The 27,646-nt window shown below is 45.0% G+C and overlaps 1 protein-coding gene across 1 annotated transcript in view; it reads right to left on the bottom strand.

Moving 5' to 3' along the window:
* The window catches only part of dusp22a (dual specificity phosphatase 22a), a 167,930-nt gene that overhangs the window by 87,693 nt on the left and 52,591 nt on the right, over positions 1–27,646 (bottom strand). Inside the window, exon 4 of the mRNA XM_038806287.1 lies at positions 11,806–11,855. Coding sequence (XP_038662215.1) covers positions 11,806–11,855 — 50 coding nt within the window. The remainder of the gene's footprint in view (positions 1–11,805; positions 11,856–27,646) is intronic.

Genomic DNA, 27,646 nt, shown 5'->3' with positions numbered 1-27,646 from the left:
AAGTAGAAAGTTAGAAAAAGCCCAGTTCAATACCTGGTTTGGTACTGGTTTGGTGAACTTGCTGTTGAATTCATCCTAATGCAGTACATTGATGAATCCTCAACCAGCTTCAATTAAATATTACAAGCCTTTGATGAATATTTGTACAGCACACAGAGCTTAAAAAGCACAGAAAACCCCCCAGTAAAGCACCAAAAGAGAAAAAGACAATACTTGAGTAAACCACATGACGGCCCAGAGAGAAGGGAACTTTCCACAAATCTCAAAAATGCGGCTTTTAGAAAATCCCAACACATTACCCGAACTGCAACAGTAGGGGACAGTACGGAGAGAGCAGTTAGCTATGAATGAAGGAAAGCTATATGATGAAACCCAAATTGAACAAATCCTGAAAAAGGAAAATTAAACAAGCTGAATTGGAAGATTTGAAGCTCAAGATTCAACCTGCGTATATACCTTTGAAAATGCATGAGACACTACAGCAATCAATGAAGCAAAATGTTCAAAGTCTGAACAAACAAAATTTTGAGGTGTGACAGAGGGGCAAGAAAGAGACTAGCGTGCTGAAGAAAATGGTTGGACAATGGAAGAAAACTTGGAATAACATTACATTTCAAAGAAGATATATGAATATCAAGAACCTAGAATAACAAGAGAAAGTAGAGGTTTTCAGAAAGGAGCGACAGCACAATTCCAGAATGTGAGCTTGAATCATAGCACAGAGGAATTATACTCTGCCAAGAAAAACTGATCAGTGCAGAGAATCAACATTCACGTCTGAAGGATGCATTTGATGAGGAAAATCAAGAAGTGAGGAGAACAGCCGAATGTCGCTCACAGGAGGCAAAGCACTTGAAAGAAAACTTGAAGCGCTTAAATGGAGAACTTGCAGAAACAAATTCAACAAAAATGGATCTTCAATTAAAACCTGATGAACTTCAAGCATCAGAGGTCTCTATTAAATAAGGTGAAAGGTGCCTAGATCAGGAGAAGGAATTGCCGATGACGCAGAACAGTTGCTTTCAGGTATAATTGATAACCAAAAGAATTAATAATCAAAAATTCTTGAACTTCCATTCAATGTGAACAACATGAAGGATGAAATGGAACGGAATGGAAGAGCAAATCCACACTCTAAAAGCAGAAACGGTGAATTGTATGGAACAGATTAAAGATCAAACAAATTCATTTGAAGAGTCTAAGAAACAGTCAGCGACCATGGAAGAAGAATTCCGAAAATAACTCAATATCCAGCCAATGTTGTGAAGCTTACAGTTAACTCTGAAACAAAAACTACTCAACTTACCATAGTTACTGTTGAGTTGAATGAAAAGAATCGTACGCCCGAAAATCTACTAGAAATTAAGTATTGAAAACTTTGGCTAGAATTGTGAAACACATGATGAAGGTCCCATTGTTGAAACGTAAACTTTCATATGTGTCACGGTGATCAAAGAAGAGAAAAGATGCTTTGGGGATAAATCAACAACAACCATCACCACAACTGTTGAATTAACAAGGAGAGTTTGAAGGTATGGAATGGAAAAAAAAGAATGAGAACATACTCAGATGCCAGATCAATCTCCAAATCAACAGTTTACCTGTAATGACAGAGCTTACCATTCCTCTGACTGTAGTGCAAACAATGTATGGAAGAATTATAAGGCTCCAGACTGCCTGAACCTATGAACTCAGACTTGAAGGGGTAATAATGATGCAAATACATGGGGTAAACTAAAATAACTTGAAATAGATTTGATAAGGACTTGTGGCGGTGGGGAGTGTAGTATAAAGGTCTATCACATACAGGGTTACAAAGAAATAGAAAATAGGAGCAGGAGCAGGCTATTTGGTTAACGTGGGAGGAGCACATCACTGTGTGGGCAAGAGAATACATGGCCCACACCTGGGGTCTGTCCAGTGTGGGCAGATCTATGTGAACAAGCAAGCATGAGACAACTCATGGCTTGAACCCTCTAATGTATATATGTACATTCTTATAATAAATAAGTACATACTATTAACCTACCTAAGACTACAAAGACTTCATTAAGACCTACCAAACAGTATCCAACAGCCTACAGGAGTAACCAGGAAGTAACCCTTCTCATGGTCAATTAACGAGAGGCATAAATACTAGCCCAGCCAGCCGCACGCACATCTCACGAACGAAAAAACATTAAGAACCCATTCCTGGCTTTTTTTTGCACGATAGCTTGGTTTATGTTCGCATGTCATAATCCCATGTAGAAATTAGTGTCTGCAGTTCACTAGACTTACACTGGAGGTAATATATGTGTGTAGTACTTTTAAAACAATGTAACCCATTCTCTGGAAACAAAAGCAATATGTTCAAGACTTACACTGTTGTTGAACCACCCAGGAGCCTGGGGAGCCTATGGCTCCCTGTTGTTTCCTCATTGGCATTGCGTCAGCCAATTGGAATCATCTTGTCAACCAATCAGCACCTTTTTCTCCTGCCGTAAACATTGTTGTGATCGTTTGAAATTAGACATTCTTGCATTTGCCCTGATGAGTGCACGACGAGAAGCTTCAGCAACTTGTCTCCCTTTTCAGCAACATTCACGTTCTGTACTACCAAGTGACTGTTTGTCCTTTGTGATAGGTTTTGTGACATTCTCTGCTGTCTAGTAGTAGTGCACACTAGTAGTAATTCACTGGATGGCTGTGGACATGTTGCTAGTAAATATATAATACACATGCAATCCCCTTCTAGCATCATGGTCTTTCTCAAACTTCATCCTCCTTCCATCCCTGCCTCAGCTTATTTCACTGTGTTAAAGGCGCTATATAATGTATGTTGCTGCTGTATAGTAAGAGTGCATGGTAGTACAGTGGTTAGCGCCTGCTGCCTCACAGCGCCAGTGTTCATTCTGGCCTTGGGTTACTGTGCGGAGTTTGCAAGTTCTCCGCATGTCTGCGTGGGTTACCTCCGGTTTCCTCCCACAGTCCAAAGATGTGCAGGTTAGGTGAATTATCCATGCCAAATTGCTCCTTAGTGACCAGGGATGTGCTGGTTAGGTGGGGTTACGGGGATAGGGGATCTAGGTGCTCTTTCAGAGGGTCAGCACAGACCTGATGGGCCAAATGTCCTCTTTCTGCACTGTGGGGATTCTATGGTTCTAATAAACACACAAGTCTTTCTTTTTATCATTCATCCATGTTGTATGATTCTATGATCTCGAACATCTCCATGACGACAACGAGTGCAACATTAACAGATCCGCATCCTTTCAGCATGAAATCCCCACTAGTCAGCACAGCTGTGTACTTATTCTTCTTGCAAAGCGTCTCATGGCTGCGGTGTCAGCAGTCCAGAAACTTTAGCAGAAGCTGACTGAACAAGATCTGGCCCGGAACATACACAGAGACAACCGTACCAAAGAAGAAGGCGATCAATTAGCGGCACACCAATTTACAGTGTGCCTTTCAGCCAAACCAAGCCCCTTGTACTCTGCCAGCAGAAATCCACCCTTGCAACAGGATGCACGTACACAGTTTTTAATTTGCAATGACCTGCTTGTACCGTTGTGCTTTGCGAACAGGATCACAAAGCTCATAGTCATCCTATTTCAGACCTTCTTTGTGTCTGCATGCATGATCCGAGGTGGATTTTCACACTTGTGACAATTGTGAAATCAAAATTTAAAAACACACACGACTGCAGAAAAGGGTCACTTCTGTAAAAAGGACCTTGTGCCTTCCTGCCTGTGGTATTTGTCCTGGACACATTCCGATTGCAAAAAGGAATAAAGTTGTGCGTTGAGCAGAAAACCATTTCTTGTAAACAGAGACATTAGTTCTCCATAATCCAATTTGAGAGGCCGAGCCAACACTCACTTTGTTACCTTGTGTCTGATGTTCAACAGGGATTGTTGGAAATCTGTTCTCCAAGTGTGTGGCTGGAAGGTTTACGGTAAGACTTGCTTGGCAGACAGTCATAACAGGCTCAGCCTAACACCCCAAGAGAAGATTTCCTTCCACGCAACTGTTACGATCCCAGTTGGTGTTAAAAATGGACGAGAAGATCCATGATTGGAACCCTGGCTCAAAAGATCATAACCTTTGCTTTCTTTCAGGAGGAACAGATTCACGGGACTGCTAATTAGTTTTACCAACAAGAAAAAAAAACATTTATAGAACATGAAAACTTTGATTATAGTACAATACTCCTTTACCCCACCCCCCACCCTTAGCTTCACAAATATACATATATTTTAAGGTTAGCACAGGTTACAAATCATATCTTAGGTTATAATGGTTTCAGTAACTTACACTTCCTTTAAACACACAGACTAGTTATGCAAAGACACACCTGCGACTCCGAACCCAAGTGAATGTCTGTAGATTTCTCTTCCCCCACCCCCCCAGACGATTGTTATACTGTGAACCACCTTATCTCACTGAGTTCCGACTTCCACGTGAGTGATTTCAAATTCCACTTTCAAATTCCGAAACTTTCAAATCTTCTTTTAAACAACATCATTTGTTTGTATTGAAAAGGAAAACATTCCAGAATATCCAAACTATTCTTTCAAGCAAAGATTCTGCTCCACCTTTAACAGGAAATCCAGCATCCAGGTTTTACATAGAATCATAGAATCCCTGCAGTGGTGAAGGAGGCCATTCAGCCCATTGAGTCTGCACCAACCTTCTGAAAGAGCACTCTACCCGGGTCCACTCCCCTGCCCTGTCCCCATATCCCCACCTAATCAGCACATCTTTGGACACAAAGGGGCAATTTAGCATGGCCAATCCAACTAATCTGCACATCCTTGGACTGTGGGAGCACACAGAGGAAACCCATGCAGGCACGGAAAGAACGTGCAAAACCCACACAAACAATTACCCAAGGCTGGAATCGAAGGCGAGACCCTGAAGCTTTTAGGCAGCAGTGCTAACCACTGTGCCACCATGCTGCCCATATCCTATTTCAGGATTTCTTTGACTTGACTGTTGAACAAGTTCTTCACAATTTCTTTAGCTATCAATTCTCAGGCTGTATTAATATGGCACCAAACTTTTGATTTACCTCTGTAGTCAGTTTTCCTACTTTAAATCTGGTCACTGCATCAGTTTCTTTAACTCAAAACATTTTCTCTGCTTTTACCTTGAATTCTCCTGACCAGTTCCTTGTTCAGCTTCTTGGTCTCTGTTCTCTCAACTTCAGTCTCCCTCAGACATTCTTTCTGTCCCAATTCCCTGGTTGTCTAAGCTTTATCTGGTCCTTTGGGAAGTCTGCCTTTTTAGCAATCTGCTTGCCTTGTCCAGATTTTCATCTTCTCGCATAATTGAGAGGTGTTCACTCCCCGGCTTCCGATCTCCAACTGCAAATGAATTCAGCTAAATCTAAATTCAAAAGCCTCCCTACCTTAAAAGGGAGTGAAGCAACAACCTCATGCTTCTCCAATCTTTTCTTTACTTTCCACACCATAACCTCTCTAAGCACAATAGACGAAACGCAGTTTGAATTGAAACCAAAACCCTCCCGCAAATACTTTTGTCCAGCATGAATCTAACTATAGGTTTACCCTTCCTTACAGGGAAACTCTAAATGAAACTCACTTATTATTGCTAATATTTACCAATACAAATATAAATCCCTTACAACTGCCTTTGTTTTCCTGACACAACAGGGTGTCTCTCAATCACTCCCATCAGTAGACAGATCTCTTTGAGCCAGTAATTGCTTTATTACAAAATGAAAAGCAATAAGTGCGAGCGCAAAAGAGTTTCAGAAAAAAAAGATTCCATTATAGTTTCAATTGAGCATGAATAGTGGACAACTATTGATCCACCCACCCCATATCTAGAAAGAGTGATGGTCACAATCAAGCCAATGCACGGTATCTGAGGCGAAGCATTGCTTAAAAGGTAGCAAAGGATCAAAAAAAAGCTAAAATCCCAAAGGGGCAGAAACTGTGAATGAATCAAGTAAGATTAAAGCCTTGAACAACCTCAGAATGTCCCAAGTCACTTCATGTGAAGTACTTTTGAAGTGCAGTCCTTATTGTAGGAAAGTAGGCAGCCAATTCACAATAATGTGCCACAAACAGCAATATCACAAGGTACCGGCCTCCCCGAACAGACGCCGGAATGTGACGACCAGGGGCTTTTCACAGTAACTTCTTTAAAGCCTACTTGTGACAATAAGCGATTATTATTATTATCAGATGTTGATTGAGGGATAAAATTGGGTCAGGCACTGGGCAGAACTCCCCAGGTCTTCATTTTAATAGTACCATGGAATCCTTAATGGAGTCTCGGTTGAATATCTTGACTGAAAGACAGCACCTATGGCAGTAAGGATCGGCCAAGGAAATACTGGTACAAGCGAAATGAGGACAATTGAACTTTAACCAACCTGACCTCAATTCAACGCAGTGTAGCCAAAGCATGTATTACTTCAGCAAAAGCCAAAATCAGTTTTCTGCCTTTAAATTGTACTACAGTGAAATGACCATTGGGAAGATATATTAAATACAGTTATTTCTTAATCGTCTGCTGTTATAAACATCAAAACACACATGGTCGATAAACAGGACATCATAATGACATTTTTGTTAGCATCTGAATACGCTCAGTGTTGGAGGTGTGATGAAGAATTTTCAATCTGAACTAGTCTCCTTCATCAAACGGATTGCTTCATAGCTTCCATAGGGCAAAAGAAATAAAAATCAGACCTGTCAAATTGAGAATGCAGCGGCCATTTTGCTTCTCCCCACCGGAGCAACTCAGCTCAGTTGCTTAGCAGCACTTGACTACACATAGCATTCATTATATTGAGCAGGTCACAGAGTCATAGAGTTTTGGAGCACGAAAGGAGTCCCTTTGGTCCATCATGTACACGCCAGCCATCAAGCACCCATCTAGTCTAATCCCACATTTGGCTCATAGCTGTGCCTGCTATGGCATTTCGATTAAAATACTTCTCAAATGTTGTGAGATTCCCCGTCTCTACCATCCTTTCAGATAAGTTCCAGATTCCCTCTAGCATCTGGGTGAAAAGCTCTCCTCAAAATCTCCTCTAAATCACCTGTCCCTTACCTTAAATCTGTGCCCCCTGGTTATTGACCCCTTCACTCAGAGGAAAGGTTCCTTTCTTTCCTGTGCCCCTCATAATTTTAGGCACCTCAATCAGGTCCCCCCCTCAGCCTTCACTGCACCAAGGAAAACAACCACAGCCTACCCAGCCTCTCTTCATAGCTGAAACGCTCCAGCCAAGGTAACATCCTGGTGGATCCATGGTTTGGCGGGAAGCTGTTGCCAATCGTGGCACCAGAGATGAAGGTGCAGAAAATATTTAGCGAAGAGGCTCGGAGCAAAAGAGAGTGCAGAGATATTGGGAATTGGGTTCACAGACCAGAAGCTATGAAGAATGCTCCCGGTGTACACATTTCAATGTAGGCCAGGTACACACATTTCAAATGCGGACACTTTATACCACCTTCCCCATCCCTAATGTATACCACCTCCGCCAGTACCGCAGGAAATCAGTTTTGCATTAAACTTCCTGGATACAGTGCCAGTGATGCCGCAACAGGTCAAGTTTTGAACCCTCAAAGACTCCATGTTATCTCGAGTCAAAGCATGGGGTCCTCCACGGCTAGCACCACGACAACAGGTCTGAGAGGTTACGACCCTTTCAGATAAGAAAAGACGAGTTGAGATGTGAAGAAGGTGTATTATTGTAAGGAGCCAGGATGGTAGTTCCCGTTCCCGCTAGACAGCTCCTATTGCAAGAGTTACGCTGTGCCGATCCTGGAATGACAAGGGTGAAAATGCTCGCACGCAACTATATTCCAGTGGCCCGGAATGGATACGAATCTGGTCAAGCAATGTGATCAATGTCAAATGCAGCAAAGATTGCGACCTGCAATGTTGTACCCTTGGGAGTGGCCAGGTCGACCATGGGTGTGACTGCACATGGATTTTGCAGGCCCATTCATGGGCTCATAATCGGTACGCACTCCAAGTGGCTGGACATACACAAAATTAAGACCTCATCAGCATCAGCAGAAAAATTGCGGCAGACATTCATCACTCACGAGTTGTCCAAGGTGCTGGTCTCAGATAATGGGACTGCTTTAATTAGTGATGAGTTCCAGCATTTCATGAGGACCAACGGCGCTCCACTTATTCTCACCACTCCCTACCACCCTGCTTCAAATGGACTGGCTGAGTTAGCTGTCCGATACATTCAAAGCCGCCATGTGGAAACAGCCATCGCCTGTTCTACAAACCAAACTAGCCCATTTCCTGTTCACCGAAAGAACAATACTTCGTGTCACCACAGGTGTTACTCCAGCCGAGTTGCTCATGGGCAGACACATTAGTACACGTTTGTACCTTTTAAGACATTGTGCTGAGACCCATTTGTTATGTAATATTGTAAATAGTTCCAGTGTCGCTGTAATATGTTAATCAGGGAATCAAAGGGGGAGGGATGTGGCAGCATGCCCCTTTAAGGGGGAATGGTCTCCTGTGACCTGTGGGGCCAATCAGGCAGGAGCACGTGACTCCTGGGGCTGAGCACTGATACTACTGTCCGTTAGGAGTTTGGATTCATGGAGTACAGTAGCCTTTATCTCATTCTCTGTGAATAGTTGCCTCAGAACAAAGAACAATACAGCACAGGAACAGGCCCTTCGGCCTTCCAGGCCTGCGCCGACCATGGTACCTGCCTAAAGTAAAACTGTCTTCACTTACAGAGTCCATATCCTTCCATTCCCACCCTATTCATATATTTGTCTAGACGCCCCTCAAATACCGCCATCGTGCCTGCTCCCACCATCTCCCCAGGCAGCGTGTTCCATATATTTACCACCCTCTGTGTTAAATATTTGCCTCGCACATTAATTCTAAACTTCTCCCCACACACTTTAAACCTATGTCCCCTATCCTACCCTAGGAAAGAGCATCTGACAATCCACTCTGACCATGCCACTCACAATCTTGTAGACCTCTATCAGGTCGCATCTCAACCTCCGTCGTTCCAATGAGAACAGACCGAGTTTATCTAACCTCTCCTCATAGCTAATGCCCTCCATACCAGGCAACATCCTAGTAAACCGCTTCTGTACCCTCTCCAAAGCATCCACATCCTTCTGGCAGTGTGGCGACCAGAATTGTACACAATATTCCAAATGAGGCCGAATGAGGCTGACAGGATAGATGGCGCCGGAGCGAGGCGACTCTCTGCAAGCTCTCCCCAACAGATGACCCTCTTCTTGACTGACCTCATTAACACTACACCCTGTATGTTTCAACCTATGCCAATGCCTATGTAGTTACATTGTATATCTTGTGTTGCCCTATTATGTATTCTCATGTATTTTCTTGAATTTCGTTTAATTCCCTTTTCTTCCCATGTACTGAATGATCTGTTGAGCTGCTTGCAGAAAAATACTTTTCACTGTACCTCGGTACACGTGACAATAAACAAATCCAATCCATCTAAGGTCCTGTACAGCTGCAATGTGACTTGCCAATTTTTATATTCAATGCCCCAACCGATGAAGACCAGCATGCCGTATGCCTTCTTGACCACCTTATCCACATGCGTTGCCACTTTCAGTGATCAATGGACATGCACGTCCAGATCTCTCTGCCTGTCAGTACTCGCGAGAGTTCTACCATTTATTGTGTAATCCTACATGTGTTGGGCCTTCCAAAGTGCATTACCTCACACTTGTCTCAATTAACCTCCATCTGCCAATTCTCCGTCCAAGACTCCAACCAGTTTATATCCTGCTGTATCCTCTGATAATCCTCTTCACTATCCGCAACTCCACCAATTTTTGTGTCATCTGCGAACTTACTAATCAATAAACTAACTAATTAATAAACCGTTTATTCGTTAACCTACTTGGCGGTCGCCCGTATTTCAAGAAATTCCATCTCAGATCTAAAATCAGGTCTAGGCTCCATTTATTTCCTGCTGCATTTCACACACCTCCAGTTTCTTGACCATTAATCAAGAGAAGCTGTTCTTGACTTCTTCCCAGAAAGGGAAGTGGTGATTTCAGCCGGCCTTCTCAGATTTTTCAAGTTTTGGACAGGCTTCTGCACGGAAAGAGTTACCACCTGATCACCTCTGGTGTCTGTCCACCTCCCTCTGTGATTTCTTTTTCTCCCTCTTACTGCTTCATAGTTATTGGGCTGGATTCTCCGCCTGGCAGGATGCTCCGTTTTGCCGGCAGCCCAGTGATTTCCCGAGGGCGTGGGGCTGCCCCACAATGGGAAACCCCATTGACCAGCCAGCAAAACGGAGCATCCCGCCGGGGTGCTGAACCAGGAATCTGGCGGGGCAGGACGGAGAATCCAGCCCACTGTACCTCTGGTCTGAGATAATATGCATGAAGCAATTCTGGAGATAATAATAATTGCTTATTGTCATAAATAGGCTTCAATGAAGTTACTGTGAAAAGCCCCTAGTCGCCACATTCCAGCGCCTGTTCGGGGAGGCTGGAAAGGGAACTGAACCCACGCTGCTGGTCTTGTTCTGCATTACAAGCCAGCTGTCTTAACTCACTGTGCTAAACCAGCCCCGGATAATATTATACATGACCTTCGACCACCAGGTGGCAGTGTGAACCGACCACGTGACCCTGTGTCTGGGGAGTTGGGAGTAAGTCGTGTTGGAGGATAGATGTATTTTACAGTAGCTCTATAATAGTTAGTTAGTGTTAGTAGTTTATTATTTTAGTTAACCTAGTTATCTTTATCACGCAGTTGTTTCATAATAAATTATTTAAACTAGATATCCTATAGTTCATCGTTCTTATTGGCCAGTCTCCAGAACATGACATGGCCTTTTTTTCTCTCTTGTTCCTCAAATGTTCCAAATGCAGCATCCAACACACCCTTCCTTCTTCCTGTGTCCTCAATGTTGAAATCAAGACTCATTGCTTTGTGTCCGATTTAAAACCATTTTGAGCAATTACCTCAGAATGTAGAACTGCACATCAGTTTTCCCATCTTCCTGCCATCTGCAGGCTTTGGGAATGGATTTCCACCTTCTCTTCACCATTATCTCTTAATTAACCTCACCTTAATCATATAATCATAGAATTTACCGAGCTGAAGGAGGCCATTCGGCCTTTTGAGTCTGCACCGGCCCTCGGAAAGAGCACCCTACCCACACATCCACCCTATCCCTGTAACCCAACTTAACCTTTTGGGACACGAAGGGCAATTTAGCATGGCCAATCCACCGAACCTGCACATCTTTGGAATGTTGGAGGAAACCGGAGCACCCGGAGAAAACCCACGCAAACATGGGGAGAACGTGCAGACTCCGCACAGACAGTGACCCAAGCTGGGAATCGAACCTGGGAACCTGGAGCTGTGAAGCAACTGTGCTATCCACTGTGCCACCATGCTGTTCTCTTCTCCTCTACCCTTTACAAACTTTCCCTTGCCTCGTTAACTCTTTTCCCAATAATTGGAAAAAACAATCCAAAGGTACTAAGTACCGTATAGGTTTTAAAATTGTATGACATCTTGGTGCAGTCATGATGAGCAAAACAAACTGGATTTATCCTTGCAGAATTTAATGCCACAGATATTGGCCTCTTAAAGCCAAAATCAGATTCCACCTCTTCAGCATGTAAAACTAGAAACTAAAGGTACTGGAGGAGAGAGAACCCTTTTCCCGAAAGCACAGCAAGATATACGATTGTGCCACTGTTTCCGCAGATCAAAGAATGAAAAGAGGTTCCAACAGTAAATCCCGCTTGCAGATTCGCATTCATTCCAGCATTGGTAGTGGTCAATACTTACAGATTTTGACTTGAAGAATCAGCTGCATCGATACAAAGGTACGTCATGTCCTGCCAAATGAAAAAAAGTACAGTGTCAGTGAGAGGAGCAAAAGTATAACTTCTCCGTCACCTTTGCTTCCCATACATTGATTGTTGGTTGAATTTTGGCCAGGACAGTGCAGAGAACTCCTCCACTATTCTTCACAAATAGTGCTGGGGGGGTTCAATTACGCTCATTTCAGACAGTAGATGTGGCCTCAATCTAACTTCTCATCCAAAAGATTAGCACGACTGACAACACAGCCCTCCCTCACTTCCACAATGTAGGAGTGAATTTCACATTTGTGTCCAGTAGCTCCCTTTTATTAAATACCTCATTCTTTACCTACCTATCACCACTGCTTATTATTATCCAAGTTCGGTGTGGCATGTCCCCCCAACCTTCATTTCGCCAGCAAACATGAACCATTCTTCCTACGGTCACTGAAATCCAGAATAACCCCGGTCACTCTTCTCTGAACCCTATCTTTTTTTGAGATAGTGTGACCAGAACTACACAACCTACTCCCACATCAACTTCATCTCTGAATTACAATGTCAGAATAGATTATTCTCATTTATAATCCAATCGCCCCCGTCGAACCCCAGTATCCAATTTGCCTTATTGAATAAGTTACACACAAAACGAGCACTAATTGCAAGCATTTTATCAGTGATGCACAACCTTTTGGAACAATACTAATATTCAAATGGTAAAGCCCTTTACACGGGCGTGCATATTACGTTGGGGGGGGGGGATTCAGTGTTTCATACGTGGCAGGACCCATTCTGAGCAAGAACAAAATATTTGGCATTCCAGCATTCCTTTCATTTTAAACACAACAGAAAATCTCAGCCACAAAAAAAAGGACAGAGGAGTTAGTCCTGAGACAGGAACCAGTATTTATAAAGCACCTTCAGAAAACACGACAGAGTGCTTCACAGAGGCAATATCAAACAAACTGGGGTGAGTTCTTCACCTCCCCAGCTGAGTGTTTCTCGGAGACGATCCGTCGCTGGCAGGGGGTTCTCTATTTCTCCATTCCCCCACTGGGTCAATGGGGTTCCTCGCTGTAGTCACCCCACATGGCAGCAGGGTAGCATGGTGGTTAGCATTAATGCTTCACAGCTCCAGGGTCCCAGGTTCGATTCCCGGCTGGGTCACTGTCTGTGTGGAGTCTGCACGTCCTCCCCGTGTGTGCGTGGGTTTCCTCCGGGTGCTCCGGTTTCCTCCCACAGTCCAAAGATGTGCGGGTTAGGTGGATTGGCCATGCTAAATTGCCCGTAGTGTCCTAAAAAGTAAGGTTAAGGGGGGTTTGTTGGGTTACGGGTATAGGGTTTGAGTAGGGTGATCATGGCTCGGCACAACATCGAGGGCCGAAGGGCCTGTTCTGTGCTGTACTGTTCTATCTTCTATCTTCACATCGCCAGAGAACCCACAGGCAGGGGAGGGGGGCGCTGCCAGTGGAATGGAGAATTCCGCCGGCGGAGAATGCACCTGATTTTGTTTATAAAAAAGCCATACAATCAGAGCAATGTAACACCAGCTTTGTCAAAGAGGTAGGTTCCCAAAGTACATCTTAATGGGAGGTCAGGAGGCAGAAAGGTTCAGGGACTTTCAGGGTCAAGATGGTTGAAGGTACAGCAGCAACGGTGGAGTGCATTTGGGGTACAGTAGAGACCAGAATAGGCGGGGCACAGCTTTCCCAATGAGTTGTACGACAGGAAATGGTTACTGAGCTGCGAAGGGAAAACAAGAATGAGAATTGTTAAATAGATGTGTTGCCCAGGATCAGGGGCCAGTGTACATCAGAGAGTTCAGGGGTGAACGGCAACTACACAGCAAACTGGGCAATGACACTGCCTGCCACAAACTCACAACTGCAAATAATGACATTTTTTTCATGATTTCTCTTCCGATCATTGTGAAGCCGAATTCACCAAGCGTAGAATTGTTCACCCACTAATAGGGAACGTGAGCTGGGTTTAGACCGTCGTGAAGACAGGTTAGCAACAGAAAACATTAGTAATTCACAACAGGTTCATCAGCATCTGAAAAGACTAATCAACCGTTTGGGTTGTTAGAACCCAACCATTTGGGGTATTGTTAGAACAGTCACGAAGACTGTACCAAATGACTCTTTCTTCAATTTTTTTTGTCCTCCTGACGTTCCAGAGAATGGAGAGCTGGATGAAGATTCTGAGGCAATACTCGTGACTGACTTTGAAATTGGTCATAGAACCCAATCCAGAACGCAACGCAGTCCTCCAGGTGGCCTCTGACCAACACTCTATACAACGGAAGCGTTGCATTCTCTCCTTTGAATTCCAATTCATTGAACGTAAAGGCCAAGTTTCCAATTGCATTTTGTATCTGTACGCTAGCTTTTAGTGATTTGTGTACAGGTACACCAAAGTCCCTCTATTCCTCCACAGCTCCGGTCTTTTGAAAGTTAAGAAAAAATTCCAATTTGTCAAATCCAAAGTGAGGTTTTCAAAAATAACACGTCGAACTCCATCTGCCTTAGGTTTGACCTCTCTCTCAGCCCACATTCTCTCCTCACAGCTTACCATGCCCCTTGGTGCAGTAGACATGCAACTCGTTATTTCTTTATCCAATGATTGCCATTGACGGGAATGGGGGCAGGAATCTCAGAGTTGGGTCACACCTATCACTTTTCCATCCGTTCCGCCTGAGCCCACGTGGACTGAGGCATAAAAATCCGAGTCTTCATCGCGATTCTCCCTATCCTTTCTCAGACCAATCATTGACACATATGAGAAGGTTAATCTCATTTTTTCAAATAACACCATATTAAGGGCTATCTGAAAGTCCATATAGACAACATTCATAGTCACTTCCGATCTGCCATACTACTGATTTACTTTTTAAAATCACCACTTTACTCAGTCATGATGTCCCCTCCACAAATCCATGCTGATTCCCTTTGACCAAGTCCATCAGTCACACTGCTTCAGATCAATACTTGCAATGACTTCCCCACAATTAGTTAAGATTTATAATGACCTTGCTTCTGCCTCCGCCCCTTCTTCAGTAGTGGGATGACGTCTCAATTGTTGCAATCCAAAATTCTTAAGTCTGGAGAACTTTAGAAAGTCATGGGTGTGATTCTACGAATGGGTGCGGCACGGCCCCGTCGGCAACGGGATCCTCCGTCCTGGCAGCCGGCCAATGGGGATTCTCATTGTGGGCACCCTCACACTGTCGGGAAATCCGCGGGTGCGCTGCCGGCGAAACGGAGTATACCGCCGACAGAGAATCCAGCAGCATGTCTATAATTGTGAATTATGATCTGTGATTCCTTCACCCATATATTTTCATATCATGGGGGTGAAAGCTATTATATCTCATTCCCTTTATTTTTTTAAATTTATATTAAATCCACTAAGTTAGTTTCCTTGGTCTACTTTTAAGTTGCTTTGCCCTACTGATCATTTGTCCCTTTCTCCAATATGAAAGTGGAAACAAAGAACTCATTTAACAAGACGAAAATTCGCTCCTTGAGTATTGCCGAAAAAACAGACACACTGTCGAAGCTTTTCGTCTTACGCTCAACAGGTCAGATCTGCAAGAATATCAAATCTAACGGGAACAACAATTTGTATTGCATGAGATAGAAGTGAGTTCACTTTTTGTCCATTATAGTCTTGACTGAATCTATTTTAATGGGTCAATATTTCTCTTTGCTACCCCTTTCTCTTAATAGATTTTTAAAATAATAAACGCAGTATCACTTAGTGTGTCATTTCTCAATGCGGTATCACTCGGTATTTAATTTCTCAATGCAGTATAGTTTGTTATGTGATTTCTCAGTGTGACATCTCTTTGTGGATAACTTCTCAGTGCCATATAATTCGGCATGTGCTTTCTTAATGTAATATAACACAACATATCATTTTGCAATACAGTATCTTCCAGCATATATAGTTCAGCGTGTAATTGTTCCACACTGTAACCAATCACTGTTTGTCGATGTACCATTTGTCAATGTACTCTGTCGATTATTCTTTTTTTGTCAACTATGTACGTACTGTGTACGTTCCCTTGGCCGCAGAAAAGTACTTTTCACTATACTTCAGTACATGTGACAATAAATCAAATCAAATTTCTCAATAAATCAAAGGCAGAGAAGTCTGGTGCATTTTGGCACTTGATATGGAACCTCAGACTGTGTTATGCTGAAATATTAATTTCTCAGTGCGGAATCTTAGTGTGCGGCATATTGAAGCATAAAGCAGCATGACATGTCGATCGATTAACACCACTCTCCCATTTGTTTTGTGTACTTAGCAGCTCGCTCTCATCCTCCCTCTATTTGCAAGAACTGTCGAGATTTTCACATTAAACTCCAGTTACAATCGGCGCTGCAATTTAGAGTTTATGCTTAACAGCTTAAGCACCTTTTCAACAACATAATTGTTAATGTAATGCCGATCACCTCTTCTGTCCAGAAAGGGCACTATTTTATCTGTTCATGCCCATTCCTGCGTCTAGTAAATTCTTCCAACAGATTGTTAAAATATTTCTCACATTTCCTGTCTGGTTTTTTTTCATCTCTCTTAATCCTGTTTTTCCTTCCCTTTATAAATAGTAAGTAATCCGTCCAGCATTTTCTGTTTATATTTCAGATTTGCAGCATAAGCAGCATTTCATCTTTCCGTCCTTTTCCTTATCTGATTTGACCCAATTGCTTCTTCTACTTTCTCAATCTAGAAATCCTTTTTGATCAAGGCGTTAGACTACTAGCTCTCGTTGCTCTCACCATGCTCATATTTTATCAGCTCACATTTTGAGCAACTTACAGAGCAAGGGATCTTCCAGCTGAAGTCTGAGGAGGAATGTCTAACCAATGGTCCATTCCCACAATTCCTCAGCATTACAGTGAATATTAAAGGTAAAGTCGCCAAGGTCCCAGCTGCTTTCCCCTTTGAGGGGGAGAGCTGACTGGTGGTGATTTAACCTGAGGGTCACCACACTTCAGGCAAGGGGCAAGGTTGAGGAGGCGGGACCTTCATGAATAACCTCAGCCGTTATGAGAATTGAATCCACGCTGCTGGCTGTGCTCAGGCATCACCAACCAGCTGTCTAGCCAAGTGAGCTAAACCGGCCCCCACAGTGAATATAGCGCATTAGGCAACAAGTACATTGTTTATTACAGCACATTTACTGATTGAACAAGGCAGAGACATCATTTTGAAATAATGATACATGCTTGATCTTCAAACTCAAAATAATTGACATGAAGCGTGTACTGCCTTATGACAAAGCACTAACTCTCCACTACCTTGTAAGAAGCATAGCCCACCATTGCTTTAATAATAGTCATATCTAGGAAATGTAATAATCTCATGTCATTATTTAAATATTTTATTAGATTTCTAATAGGTTAAGAGACTTTGCTACCCATATATTACTGTTGTGGTTCAATATTGCTTTCCTGGAACAACTGATCTCAGTCGCCCAGGAGACATGTTGGAGGTCACTTTGGTGACAAAACCCCACCCAACATCGAGAACAGGATGTTCATGTAAATCACTCAATAAACTTTGCTTTGCAGTTGCTAAGGCAACATCCCACACAGGCGTACCGCTAAGTAGCTTGGTATGTCACAGGAAGAAGGCAATTCTGTCAACCTAGGCATGGGGAGTTCAAGGCGAGTTGTAGAGACTTTTATTAGCACAACACTATATACATGAGGCCCGGCTACAGCTTACCGAGTCCTCTCCCCTTTCTCATCAGCGTCACACTGGCTGACCTTTTATCCCAGTGTCAGTAAGCTACCCCACTCCCGGGGGGGGTGGGGGGGGGTGGGGGGGGGGGGGGGGAGAGCTTGTACTCCCAATGAGCACACGGGAACAATCATCCTCAATTGGATGTGATATGTGCAGGTTATTACAGTTTTATAGCTGAACTGCGCAAAGGGAGTGAAGGTAGGGAGATAATCACATCACATTGATTATATCAGCATCAAAGAGATTTAAATAACTTGAGAGGGAAAGATCATGTGCAGGACGCACCTAACGAAGGCGAGGATGAGCCGGTTCTTTGAGGGGGTGGAGGATATCTGCGAGCAGTGTGGGAGTGGCCCAGCCAATCCCGTCCACACGCTCTGGTCCTGTCCAAGGCTGGAGATATTTTAGGGGTGGTTTGTCACAGAATTGGAAGATATGAAGAAAGTAATTACATAGAATTTTACCGCGCAGAGTGCTTTATTTGTTCATGGGATGTGGGTGTCGCTGGCTGGGCCAGCATTTATTGCCCAACCGTGAGGGCAATTAAGAGTCAACCACGTTGAAGGGTGTTACAGATGCTATATAAACGTAATCCATGTTGGCCTCCTTCTACATTAAAGGCAAGTTGTTGTTGTTGGTTCAGCCATTGGGCGTCTTTGTCCAAATGCCAATTATTGATGTGCCAGGCTGGACAAGGAGGGCCAGCAGGTTTCCCAACTTCCAAACAGGCCAACTTCCAGCTACAAGCCACTGATTGGTAACGAGAAGTAGGTGTGCCTGCTTATTCTGCCCACCATGGTGTCATGATATGCACTCATGCACATAATGAGATACAGACAGGCAGTGACAGACACCCAGTACAGCCAATGAAAACACAGGACAGAACACAACCAATCACCAGGCAGAACACTAGAAGGTGGTCTCCCACTATAAAACACAAGAGGCATCAACACTCTGCCTCTTTCCACTGGTGACAACTGTAGTGATAGTCAGGGTGTATATATCAGTTAGCACCTTCTATACATGGCTCAGAGCTACTCTGGTCTAGTTAGTCATAGTAAGCATGCTTAGATTAGTAGAGTGGCAAACCCACAGCGAACTGTGTGCACTGCTTAACAAGTTCAATAAAGTGTATTGAACCAACACCAAAGTTTGGAGTCTACTTTCAAGTACAACTGCATCCAGTTGCAGTCCGTGTTACCCCAGGGTCATTAACACAACACATGGTTCTGTAACTAACTTGGACAATTCTGTGCTGTACTGTTCTATGTTCTAATAGGGGCAGCACGGTTGTACAAGTGGTTAGCACTGTGGCTTCATAGCACCAGGATCCCAGGTTCGATTCCCCGCTGGGTCACTGTCTGACAGAGCACCCTACCGAGGTCCAATCACCCTTGCTAACCCCGTAACCCCATTGGGTGGCACCGTAGCACAGTTAGTTGTGAACACCGCCCAGTCCATCACACAAACCTGCCTCCCATCCACTGACTCCATCTACACCTTCCACTGCCTTGGGAAAGCGGGCAGCATAATCAAAGACCCCTCCCTCCTGGCTTACTCACTCTTACAACCTCTTCCATCAGGCAGGAGATACAAAAGTCTGAGAACAAGCACAAATTATTCAAAAACAGCTTCTTCCCTGTTGTTTTTAGACTCCTAAATGACCCTCTTATGGACTGACCTGATTAATACTACACTCTTGTATGCTTCACCCAATGCCGGTGTCTATATATATATTTTTTTTAATATAATTTTTATTGGAATTTTTTACAGAAAATATAAAACATAACGACAAACAATGAAATGCAACAAAATAACCCATAATAACTGTAACACCCCCCAGACCGTATCGACGCATGTATCACATCCCCCCACCCCCCCAACCCCAATGAACAACAAAAGAACTTAAAAATAAATTAAAATTAAATAAACAAACATAGTCATCGTTTCCCCCCCCTTTTCCCTCCCCCTTCCCCCCCCCCCCTCCCCCCCGGGTTGCTGCTGCTACTGTCCCCGTACCCTATCGTTGAGCCAGAAAGTCGATGAAAGGTTGCCACCGCCTAAAGAACCCTTGTACCGACCCTCTCAGGGCGAATTTGACCTTCTCTAGCTTAATGAAACCCGGCATGTCATTGATCCAGGTCTCCACGCTTGGGGGCCTCGCATCCTTCCACTGTAGCAAGATCCTTCGCCGGGCTACTAGGGACGCAAAGGCCAGCACACCGGCCTCTTTCGCCTCCTGCACTCCCGGCTCCACCCCAACCCCAAAAATCACGAGTCCCCATCCTGGCTTCACCCTGGATCCCACCACCCTCGACACCGTCCTCGCCACCCCCTTCCAGAACTCCTCCAGTGCCGGGCATGCCCAGAACATATGGGCATGGTTCGCTGGACTCCCCGAGCACCTGACACACCTGTCTTCACCCCCAAAGAACCTACTCATCCTCGTCCCAGTCATGTGGGCCCGGTGCAGCACCTTGAATTGGATGAGGCTAAGCCGCGCACACGAGGAGGAAGAATTAACCCTCTCCAGGGCATCAGCCCATGTCCCGTCTTCGATCTGTTCCCCCAGTTCCCCCTCCCACCTAGCTTTCAGCTCCTCTACTGACGCCTCCTCCGCCTCCTGCATAACCTTGTAGATATCAGATATCTTCCCCTCTCCGACCCAGACCCCCGAAAGCACCCGGTCGCTCACCCTCCTCGCGGGAAGTGAAGGGAATCCCTCCACCTGCCGCCTAGCAAATGCCTTTACCTGCAGATACCTGAACATGTTCCCCGGGGGAGCCCAAATTTCTCCTCCAACTCCCCCAGGCTCGCAAACCTCCCATCAATAAACAGGTCCCTCAGCTGTCTGATGCCCGCTCTGTGACAACCCTGAAATCCCCCATCAATGTTCCCCGGGACGAACCTATGGTTCCCCCTTAACGGAGCCTCCATCGAGCCCCCCACTTCCCTATGTCGCCTCCACTGCCCCCAAATCTTGAGGGTAGCCGCCACCACCGGACTCGTGGTATACCTCGTAGGAGGGAGCGGGTGTCTATATATTTATATGTACCTTGTATTGCCCTGTTATGTATTTTCTTTTTATTTTAACTTCTTTTCATGTACCACATGATCTGTTTGAACAGCTCGCAGAAAAATACTTTTCACGGTACCTCGGTACACGTGACAATAAACAAATCCAATCCAATCCAGCGATCCGGGTTTGATTCTCGGCTTGGGTCACTGCCTGTGCGGAGTCTAAACGTTCTGCGTGGGTTTCCTCCGGGTGCTCCAGTTCCCTCACACAAGTTCCGAAAGACATGCTTGTTCGGTGAATTGGAGATTTTGAATTCTCCCTCAGTGCGCCCGAACAGGCGCTGGAGTGTGGCGACTAGGGGCTTTTCACAGTAAATTCATTGCAGTGTTAATGTACGCCTACTTGTGACAATAATAAAGATTATATATAATTATCACATTAAGGGGCAATTTATCATAGCCAGTCCACCTAACCTGCGCATCTTTGGACTGTGGGAGGAAACCGGAGCACCTGGAGGAAACCCATGCAGATATGGCGAGAATGTACAAACTCCACTAAGTCACCCAAGGTTGGAATCGAAGCTGGGTCCCTGGCACTGTGAGGCAGCAGTGCAAACTCGAGTGCCACCCCAATGTGTCCCACATTGCTGAGCAGTGATGCTCAATATCCACTGATACATAAACCAACCACCCAGCCTTTACTCTCCAATCTGCTGCTCAGGATTTCATTTTGAAAAATGCTACATTTTTAAACATTGCACTTTTAATTTGCCACGTTGCCAACTGATACTCCAGGTGAAATAATATTATTCATTTAATAGTTCTAGTTTGCTGAAGAAACATCACTCTTCTGAAACATAAGCGACCTTAATCCGCTGAGAGATGGCAGGTGCTTGGGGAAGGGCCCATCACTGTGCAGGATGCAATTTAAGTGGGAAATGCAGATCTGCTGACTGACTTGAAACTCTAGTGAAACGCTTTATAACACTGCCCCCTGCTGTAATATATATCCAATGGTTATATTAAACCTAGTCTTGTTTGATGAGATTGTTTCATTAAAAATATTTGTATTGAACGTAAAAGTTCATTTCATTCACAGCTAGAAAATTGTGCTCTTGTACCACAGTATGGTCAAAGTGAAAAGCTAACATCTATTCAGTGTTTTACACTTTACATGAAACCCTGTTGAAAGAGGGAATAGAATCCACTGGCATCATTGGAATATTGTGTTCATATACCATCAAGGTAAAGCATGTCCATGTACCACCATGGCACAGTGTACACATTGACCGCCATGACGCAGTGTATTCAATACCAGCCTAACACAGTGTACTCAATACCACCATGACGCAGTGTACACACATACCACCCTGACAGTGTACTCAATACCACCCTAACACAGTGTACTCAATACCACCTTGACACCGTGTACTCAATACCACCTTGACACCGTGTACTCAATACCACCCTGACACAGTGTACCACCCTGACACAGTGTACTCAATACCACCTTGACACAGTGTACTCAATACCACCCTGACACAGTGTACTCAATACCACCATGACGCAGTGTACACACATACCACCCTGACAGTGAACTCAATACCAGCCTAACACAGTGTACTCAATACCACCTTGACACAGTGTACTCAATACCACCCTGACACAGTGTACTCAATACCACCCTGACACAGTGTACTCAATACCACCCTGACACAGTGTACTCAATACCACCCTGACACAGTGTACCACCCTGACACAGTGTACTCAATACCACCTTGACGCAGTGTACTCAATACCACCCTGACACAATGTATTCAATACCACCATGACGCAGTGCACACACATACCACCATGACACAGTGTACTCAACACCACCCTGACAGAGTGTACCACCATGACGCAGTGTACTCAATACCATCATGACGCAGTGTACACACATACCACCATGACGCAGTGTACACACATACCACCATGATGCAGTGCACACACATACCACCATGACGCAGTGTACACACATACCACCATGACGCAGTGTACACACATACCACCATGATGCAGTGCACACACATACCACCATGACGCAGTGTACACACATACCACCCTGACAGTGTACTCAATACAACCCTGACACAGCATACTCAATACCACCCTGACACAATGTACACAATTCCATCCTGACACAATGTACACACATACCACCCTGACACAGTGTACTCAATACCACCATGACGGGGTGTACACACATACCACCCTGACACGGTATACTCAATACCACCATGACGAGGTGTACACACATACCACCCTGACACAGTGTACTCAATACCACCCTGACACAGTGTACTCAATACCACCCTGACACAGTGTACTCAATACCACCCTGACACAGTGTACTCAATACCACCCTGGCACAGTGTACTCAATACCACCCTGACAGAATGTACTCAATACCACCCTGGCACAGTGTACTCAATACCACCCTGACACAGTGTACTCAATAGACACAGTGTACTCAATACCACCCTGACACAGTGTACTCAATAGACACAGTGTACTCAATACCACCCTGACACAGTGTACTCAATAGACACAGTGTACTCAATACCACCCTGACACAGTATACTCAATAACACCCTGACACAGTGTACTCAATACCACCATGACGCAGTGTACACACATACCACCCTGACACAGTGTACTCAATACCACCCTGACACAGTGTACTCAATACCACCATGACACAGTGTACACACATACCACCCTGACACAAAGAACAAAGAAAATTACAGCACAGGAACAGGCCCTTCGGCCCTCCCAGCCTGCGCCGATCCAGATCCTTTATCGAAACCTGTCGCCTAGTTTCCAAGGATCTACTTCCCTCTGTTCCCCGCCCGTTCATATATCTGTCTAGATGCATCTTAAATGATGCTATCATGCCCGCCTCTACCACCTCTGCTGGCAAAGCGTTCCAGGCACCCACCACCCTCTGCGTAAAAAACTTCCCATGCACATCTCTCCCTTAAACTTTCCCCCTCTCACCTTGAAATTGTGACCCCTTGTAATTGACACCCCCACTCTTGGAAAAAGCTTGTTGCTATCCACCCTGTCCATACCTCTCATAATTTTGTAGACCTCAATCAGGTCCCCCCTCAACCTCCGTCTTTCCAACGAAAACAATCCTAATCTACTCAACCTTTCTTCATAGCTAGCACCCTCCATATCAGGAAACATCCTGGTGAACCTCCTCTGCACCCTCTCTACAGCTTCCACATCCTTCTGGTAATGTGGCGACCAGAACTGCACGCAGTATTCCAAATGTGGCCTAACTAAAGTCACATACAACAGTAACATGACCTGCCGACTCTTGTACTCAATACCCCGTCCAATGAAGGCAAGCATGCTGTCTGCCTTCTTGACCACTCTATCGACCTGCGTTGCCACCTTCAGGTTACAATGGACCTGAACTCCCAGATCTCTCTGTACATCAATTTTCCCCAGGACTCTTCCATTGACCATAAAGTCTGCACTTGAATTAGATCTTTCAAAATGCATCACCTCACATTTGCCTGGATTGAACTCCATCTGCCATTTCTCTGCCCAACTCTCCAATCTATCTATATTTTGCTGTATTCTCTGACAGTCCTCCTCGCTATCTGCAACTCCACCAATCTTAGTATCATCTGCAAACTTGCTAATCAGACCACCTATACCTTCCTCCAGATCATTTATGTATATCACAAACAGCAGTGGTCCGAGCATGGATCCCTGTGGAATACCACTAGTCACCTTTCTCCATTTTGAGACACTCCCTTCCACCACTACTCTCTGTCTCCTGTTGCCCAGCCAGTTCTTTATCCATCTAGCTAGTACACCCTGAACCCCATACGACTTCACTTTTCCATCAACCTGCCATGGGAAACTTTATCAAACGCCTTACTGAAGTCCATGCATATGACATCTACAGCCCTTTCCTTCATCAATTAACTTTGACATTTCCTCAAAGAATTATGTTAGGTTTGTCAGACTTGACCTTCCCTGCACAAAACCATGCTGCCTATCACTGATAAGTCTATTTTCTTCCAAATGTGAATAGATCCTATCCCTCAGTATCTTCTCCAACGGTTTGCCTACCACTGACGTCAAGCTCACAGGTCTATAATTTCCTGGATTATCCCTGCTACCCTTCTTAAACAAAGGGACAACATTAGCAATTCTCCAGTCCTCCGGGACCTCACTCGTGCTCAAGGATGCTGCAAAGATATATGTTAAGGCCCCAGCTATTTCGTCCCTCGCTTCCCTCAGTAACCTGGGATAGATCCCATTCGGACCTGGGGACTTTTCCACCTTAATGCCTTTTAGAATACCCAAAACTTCCCTCTTCCCTATGCCGACTTGACCTAGAGTATTTAAACATCCATCCCCAGCCTCAACATCCGTCATGTCCCTCTCCTTGGTGAATACCCGATGCAAAGTACTCATTAAGAATCTCACCCATTTGCTCTGACTCCACGCATAAATTCCCTCTTTTGTCTTTGAGTGGGCCAATCCTTTCTCTAGTTACCCTCTTGCTCCTTATATACGAATAAAAGGGTTTGGGGTTTTCCTTAACCCTGTTAGTCAAAGATATTTCATGACCCCATTTAGCCCTCTTTATTTCGCGTTTGAGATTTGTCCTACTTTCCTGATATTCCTCCAAAGCTTCATCAGTTTTAAGTCGCCTAGATCTTATGTATGCTTCCTTTTTCATTTTAGCTAGTCTCACAATTCCACCCATCATCCATGGTTCCCTAATCTTGCCATTTCTATCCCTCATTTTCACAGCGACCTGTCTATCCTGCACTCTAATCAACCTTTCCTTAAAAGACTCCCACATTTCAAATGTAGATATACCCTTAAACAGCTGCTTCGAATCCACATTCCCTAGCTCCTGCCGAATTTTGTTATACTTGGCCTTTCCCCAATTTAGCACTCTTCCTTTAGGACCACTCTCGTCTTTGTCCATGAGTATTCTAAAACTTCCAGAATTATGATCGCTATTCTCAAAGTAATCACCGACTGAAACTTCAACCACCTGGCCGGGATCATTCCCCAATACCAGGTCCAGTATGGCCCCTTCCCGAGTTGGACTATTTACATACTGCTCTAAAAGTCTCTCCTGGATGCTCCTTACAAATTTTGCTCCATCTACGCCTCCAAAACTACAAGAGTCCGATTCAATGTTGGGGAAGTTAAAATCTTCTATCACGACCACCCTATTGCTCCTACATTTTTCTGTAATCTGTCTACATATTTGTACCTCTAATTCACGCTCGCTTTTGGGAGGCCTGTAGTAAAGTCCCAATAATGTTACTGCACCCTTCCTATTTCTTAGCTCTACCCATATTGCCTCAGTGCTCGAATCCTCCATCATGCCTTCCTTAATCACAGCTGTGATATCATCTCTAACCAGTAATGCAACTCCTCCACCCCTTTTACCTCCCTCTCTATCCCTCCTGAAGCATCTATACCCTGGGATATTTAGTTGCCAGTCTTGCCCTTCCCTCAACAAAGTCTCAGTAAACCAATAACATCATATTCCCAGGTACTAATCCAAGCCCGAAATTCATCTGCCTTACCTGCTACATTTCTCGCATTAAAACAAATGCACCTCAGACCATCTGTCCATTTGCATTCATCATCTCTTCCCTGTCTACTCTTCCCCTTAGTCACATTGAGTTTATTTTATTTTTTTTAAAATAATTTTTATTCAAATTTTTGCCTAATATCAACAACAAAAAGACAGATATTTGTTTTTACAAAGAACAGAAAGAACAGTCCCCCCCCCCCCCCCCCCCCCCCCACCCCCCCCCCCCCTCCCTGTCCATACACAGCGGAAGAGATAAACTAACACCCATCATTCCCCCAAAACATCTGCCCGTCCCTTCAATAGACAGGACAGAAACCCCCCCCCCCCCCACCCCGCGTATACACAGAGGAGGAAATGAATTAATGTCCAACATTGGCACAGAACAACTATGCCCGTCCCTTTAGTACAAAACAACAAAACATCCCCTCCCTCCCTCCCTCCCTCCCTCCCTCCCTCCCTTCCCTTCCCTCCCCCCCGGGTTGCTGCTGCTGGCCTGTTTCTATCGTTCTGCCAGGAAGTCCAGGAATGGCTGACACCTCCTGAAAAACCCCTGCACTGATCCCCTTAGGGCAAATTTCACCTTCTCTAGCTTGAGAAACCCTGCCATGTCGTTGACCCAGGCCTCCACGTTTGGGGGCCTCGCGTCCTTCCACTGAAGAAGAATCCTCCACCGGGCTACCAGGGACGCAAAGGCCAGAACACCGGCCTCTTTCGCCTCCTGCACTCCCGGCTCCTCCGCAACCCCAAATACTGGGAGCCCCCAGCCCGGATTGACCCTGGATCCTACCACCCTCAACAACGTCCTTGCTACACCCTTCCAAAATTCCCCCAACGCTGGACATGCCCAGAACATATGGGCATGATTTGCTGGGCTCCCAGCGCACCTAATACACCTGTCCTTGCTACCAAAGAACCGGCTCATCCTTGTCCCAGTCATGTGGGCCCTATGCAGCACCTTAAACTGTATGAGGCCAAGCCTCGCACAAGAAGAGGAGGAGTTCACCCTCCCTAGGGCATCCGCCCACATCCCCTCCTCAATCGCCTCACCCAGCTCCTCCTACCATTTACCCTTCAACTCCTCAACCGAGGCCTCGTCCATCTCCTGCATCACTTGGTACGCCGCCGAGATCCTCCCCTCACCAACCCATACCCCCGAGAGCACCCTGTCCTGGACCCCATGCGGCGGCAGCAGAGGGAACCCCGCCACCTGCCGCCTGACAAACGCCCTCACCTGCATGTACCGAAAGGCGTTTCCCGGGGGGAGCCCGAACTTCCTCTCCAGCTCACCCAGGCTCGCAAATTTCCCGTCTATAAACAGGTCCCCCAACCTCCTGATACCTGCCCTGTGCCAAGTCAGGAACCCGCCATCAATTCTCCCCGGAACAAACCGGTGGTTCCCCCGTATCGGGGATCCCATCGAGGC

The sequence above is a fragment of the Scyliorhinus canicula genome, chromosome 9 (assembly GCF_902713615.1).
Source record: "Scyliorhinus canicula chromosome 9, sScyCan1.1, whole genome shotgun sequence".
NCBI lineage: Eukaryota > Metazoa > Chordata > Chondrichthyes > Carcharhiniformes > Scyliorhinidae > Scyliorhinus > Scyliorhinus canicula.
The sequence above is the reverse complement of the archived record's forward strand: the minus strand, read 5'-3'. Positions and strand labels throughout refer to the sequence as shown.